Here is a 5,308-nt window from a genome sequence, read left to right on the forward strand (position 1 = left end):
AATATTAATCTTTTTAAAATAAAATTTTTAATATTTTTTGAATTTTCTATAGACACATTAAAAATCAATTTAAAGTAATTTGATTTATTTATTTTTTATCTATTTATAATTAGGATTTGATTATTAAATGATGTATATATTCTTTTAAAAATATATGTATCATTTATTAAAGATAATTCTGCTCGAGTCAGGTAGAATCATGGTAAGAGACAAAACTTTTTTTTAAATATTTAACACAATTATTTTCATTGAAATTTGAATTTAAACCACATATTAAGCTGAAGCAACTTTTTATTAATTAATCTACATATTTGATAGTATATTTTTCCATTTTAATATTAAAAAATAATTATTTATTTTAATCATGCATGCAAATTTCATATGCTTAAATTGTAAATTTATAAAAAAATAATACGACCAACAAATTTCTTATAAAAATGAAAGATTTTTAAAAAAATATTTTTCAGACTAATTAGACAAAAATATTTTTAGTTAATAACTTTAATTGATCATTTCAAGTATATAAAAATATTTTTTTCTCCCCTCTCATCCTTCTATAAACAAAATAAGTTATCAATCTCTTTTATAAACAAATTCTTTTCTCCCCTCTCTTACTTGAATCATAATCATTGCAAAAATATGTTACTTCTCTTCTTGGTCAAACACAGTTCAATATATGTCCTTAATTTTTGTAAAGAATTAACATGTTAATCAATCTTAAAATGCGATAGTATTGGCCCATGTTTAAAATGGATCAATTTTTCTAAATTTTAGGTAAGTTAGCAGTTAATATGCGACCAATTCTTACTGTTTTTCAAAGTAAATGCAAGTATATAGTTAAAGAATCTAAAATATTGTTTAAATTTTTTTTGTAATTCAAGTAAATATTAACATTAATTGGCCAGGACCCCCCCCCCCTTTTTTTTTGTCAACTACCTATTTTAATTGGCTAAAGTCAATTGGGCATTTGGGTTTCTGGGTTTAGAATATTGGAGAATACATAGCAAGTGGGACATTTGAGCTAATGGGCTTAGAATATTGGAGGATATATTCCACGTGGGAAATGTAATGTGGCTGAAGGAAGCAGCAAAACCGTTAAAAAATGGTGAATCATAGGAAGTAAAGCTACCAAGGTACCACTAGCGTTTGAGAAATTTTGTACACCATCAAGTTTGAAGACTTCCTGCTAATTAAGTTTATCACACACATGTGAATGTAATGGGGCTAATTCTTTGAGTTTTTAAAGATTTTAATTTGATTGATGAAAAAAAAAATATTAATGTTATTATTTTTAGTACTTTAAATTATAATCTTTGATTTTTATTTAAAAAATAAAAAGTTATTTAATTATAAAAAAAATTATTTAAATTTAGTTTATTATTATACTTGACTTAAACATGTTATTTTCTATGGAAAATGCCAAAGATCTGCTTGAAGAAATAGACTTTATATATTCTTTTGGATAGATGGTTTGTTTCATATAAAACTATTACTGTGCTTAAAACGTTGGGACAATTCATTTGGAATTGATTAATTTCACCTACCCAATCCTATCAGTTCCTACTCTGTGTCAAACATAAGGCAAGAAAGCCAACGACATTTACGTGGAACATATCAAACGTTTCCTGATCCTGAACCATTTTGTCACTAAAAGGCATCATAATGATGAATCGCTATTGGAATATAAAAATAGTTACAAGTATGCCACACCAATAGAGGCCGGTGGAAGTTTGGTTAAAATTCTGAGAGCCACATTCACTTGAGGCCTAAGAAGATGATAGGATAAGGCTTCAGAAAACTGGATTCCACACAAAATTCATTTTTGTAGAAAATTTTATAAACCGGGAAAAACATTGGACATATATGTCAACTTCTTGATTCCCATTATTGTGATTTTAATTTTATCCATTCATTTTTCTTCTTTATATTCTTTTGCACCCTCATTTGTTTCTAGCTTTCAACCCCATATATAACTCCTCAGCTTCAACACACACTGCTTCTCCCTCTCCCTTATCTAGTGATACATAAAAATGGAAGCACGTGCAGGAGCCAATCAGCGTATTGCAAGAATCTCTGCTCATCTTCACCCTTCAAATTTTCAGGTTTCTTTACACTGCTAGTTTAGACCTCGAAACTTCTAATGCAAAGAACTATTCTTACATAACTAACAATTAACAAAGCTAGAAGGTTCAACGTTCATTACTATTAACATGGAAACACCGTGGTCTGTGTTGTGTTCCTTGCATGTGGCAAAGATTGTTGGTTGCTTGATCTTGTGTGTTTGACTTGCCATGTCTGTTTTATAGGAAGGAGGTGATGTTGTTCTTAAGAGAGATGAGTGCCGAGCAAAAGGTGGGGCACCCGGATTCAAAGTTGCAATTTTGGGGGCCTCTGGGGGAATTGGTCAACCCGTTGCATTGCTGATGAAGATGAACCCTTTGGTTTCGGTTCTTCATCTTTATGATGTTGTCAACACCCCTGGTGTCACAGCTGATGTTAGTCACATGGACACTGGTGCAGTGGTAATTTCCTTTTCATAGAATTGTTGATTGTCTTTAGCGATTAAATGTATCACAAAATTGAGTAGTTGTTTTGCTAATGAAGATTCCAATAGATTTTCTAATTGGATCTTTATTTAAAGATTAAGAATTGTTTTATTGCAAAATTGATGCTGGAATTTAACAATGTCCAGCTGCCATGTAAATTGAATTTTATTTTATTTTTTGGTTCCTAGGTTCGTGGCTTTCTGGGGCAGCCACAACTTGAGAGTGCACTAACTGGGATGGACTTGGTAATTATACCTGCTGGGGTGCCAAGGAAACCTGGGATGACAAGGGATGATTTATTCAAAATAAATGCTGGAATTGTGAGGACCCTTTGTGAAGGAATTGCCAAGTGTTGTCCCAATGCAATTGTCAACTTGATTAGCAATCCAGTGAACTCCACTGTTGCAATTGCTGCAGAGGTTTTCAAGAAAGCTGGTACGTATGATCCAAAGCGACTATTGGGTGTTACAACCCTCGATGTTGTGAGAGCAAATACTTTTGTGGTAAGCATTGCTTTTCTGTTCATATAATTTAATTTTGAGTACACTGTTGGATCAAATTAATTTGTTTATATAGTTTTGTAAAGTATTTGCAATTATTACAGTGGGTTGAACACAGCAGATATTTCTACTTTGTGAGATTTGTATACTATATAGTGGAATTGTATGAATACAGGCTGGTGTATGTCCTGTCATGTTTTTTCTTCTTGCAGGCAGAGGTGCTTGGAGTTGATCCAAGAGAGGTTGATGTTCCAGTGGTGGGAGGTCATGCTGGAGTCACAATTTTGCCTCTTTTGTCACAGGTCTTGTAGAGAATACTTGCTCACTTTTAAAAGTATTGTAGAACAGGTCACTGAACCTTCTTTAAACTTGGTTTTTGTAGGTTAAGCCTCCCAGTAGCTTCACTGCAGAAGAAACTGAATACCTGACAAATCGCATCCAAAATGGTGGTACTGAAGTTGTTGAGGTAATGTCATGTAAATCTGTAACTCAGACATGTGATTGGAGTAGAAGAGGGATAATTCACAAGATTCATTGCAAATTAATATATTGGTAATCGGTTTTTCTTATGTATGTCTGTGGGCACACAAAAAGAACCTATATATAGAAGTTTTTATTAGAAATCACAAGATCTAATGTATTAGTAACATTAAATGATACAATTTTCAGTAAAAACTCACTATTTATTGATCTTGTATTGTGTGCCAATGGGCACACATTAGTAAAACTGGTTGATAATTTAGATTCATGTATATATGTCAAAACTGTAAAATATTAAAGGAGATTAGCAAAATATAATATGATGCTTTAACAATATGTTTTTTGAGGTGATATGATAACATAAAATTGATCCAATCATCATAAAGTGATATACCCGTGACAGTGTTAATTTTGCTTTCAGTGATGTTAAAAAGAGTGAAGGTTCCCAAACAAATTAAACAAATGATGCTGCTCAACCAAATTTTAATGTCCATAATGCACAACCTAAGACATTCAAGAAATCTTAAATACGCTATGGTTGTGGTTGAATATTAATTACAATTTAACAACAATTGTTCATGTTACAGGCAAAAGCTGGAGCTGGTTCAGCAACACTATCAATGGTTAGTTTGTGTTCATGTTTCTACAGCTGCAAGCATTATCAATTAGTATCAATCCCACTAGACAGACTAGCTAAGTTGAAATCCCACTCTTGATTGTTTAGGCTTATGCAGCTGCCAAGTTTGCTGATGCATGCCTCCATGGCTTGAAAGGAGAAGCTGGGGTAGTGGAGTGTGCTTTTGTTGATTCTCAGGTGCCATTTTCAAGGCCATCTTTTTGTTGTTACATGTTCTTCATCTTCTCTTTCAGATCTTGTTTTAACAGTAACACATATTTTCAATAGGTTACAGAACTTCCCTTCTTTGCAACTAAGGTACGTCTTGGTCGATGTGGAGCAGAGGAGGTATATCAATTGGGTCCCCTGAATGAGTATGAAAGGTAATCATAGTTATTTATTAAACTAATACCTATTTTCTTGGATACATCATACATAAGCAACACAAAAAGTGAAAACTTTCCGTTTAACTTAACAGGATTGGGTTGGAAAAAGCAAAGAAAGAATTAGAAGGAAGCATCCAGAAGGGGATAGAGTTCATCAGAAAACAAGGGTGATCATGAAAACTAGTTTTGTCTCTTTAATAAAAGGGACGTTGTGTAATACTTCCCTTTGTTCATAGTGGGTTTTGCTTCTTAAGAATAGTACTTTAAATTTTTGGTGTCAACCTTAACTGCTGATGATAAAGGATTTGACATCAGTGAAACCGCATAATGATCTGAAATCTACTACAATATCGGCCTATTGTACTATTTCCAGATCCAATTTTCTTTAATCTACAACTTTTCCATAACACATTTGGCATTGATCATTTAACAGTGCAAAGTAAATTGTAAGGCTCTTTCGTCTCTTCAGATTAGGCTGTATGCACAAAAATGACAAAGGTTGATAGAACTTTGGTGGTCATATATGTGACAGCAATAAACTGCTTTAGTATTTTATTATTTGTACGTGTTTTTTCTGTTATTAGGTAACAAATTTTGTTAGGAAATGATATAATGGTACTAAAATCACGACACATATCAGAATTTAATTTTCTTAATTTATCGTCTTGTAACAAATCATACCATGTATGGTCTTGATATCATGCTGTTTTGAAACAAGATAAAAATAATTGAGAAAATCTTCCGCTCTTATTTCTCTTATTTCTCTTTTCTCTTTGATCA

General features: G+C 32.3%; 1 protein-coding gene across 3 annotated transcripts; it reads left to right on the forward strand.

Annotated features, from left to right (window-relative positions):
• The first annotated feature begins 1,812 nt into the window (after positions 1–1,812).
• Positions 1,813–4,893, forward strand: LOC113859114 (malate dehydrogenase 2, peroxisomal). Of its 3 annotated transcripts, none has more exons than XM_027491929.1 (9): positions 1,813–2,102; positions 2,307–2,522; positions 2,735–3,049; positions 3,259–3,348; positions 3,429–3,512; positions 4,114–4,149; positions 4,251–4,340; positions 4,431–4,525; positions 4,621–4,893. In XM_027491929.1, the coding sequence occupies exons 1-9, from the start codon at positions 2,031–2,033 to the stop codon at positions 4,697–4,699; spliced, it is 1,077 nt and encodes a 358-aa protein (XP_027347730.1). In that variant the 5' UTR covers positions 1,813–2,030; the 3' UTR covers positions 4,700–4,893. The 3 variants fall into 3 exon arrangements, with proteins under 3 accessions (XP_027347730.1, XP_027347731.1, XP_027347732.1); XM_027491930.1 differs by having other exon boundaries at positions 1,918–2,102; positions 2,735–3,046; XM_027491931.1 differs by having other exon boundaries at positions 2,016–2,040; positions 2,314–2,522.
• Positions 4,894–5,308: the final 415 nt, after the last annotated feature.

The sequence above is a fragment of the Abrus precatorius genome, unplaced genomic scaffold (assembly GCF_003935025.1).
Source record: "Abrus precatorius isolate BTA unplaced genomic scaffold, Abrus_2018 Scaffold2, whole genome shotgun sequence".
In the NCBI taxonomy this organism is placed as follows: domain Eukaryota; kingdom Viridiplantae; phylum Streptophyta; class Magnoliopsida; order Fabales; family Fabaceae; genus Abrus; species Abrus precatorius.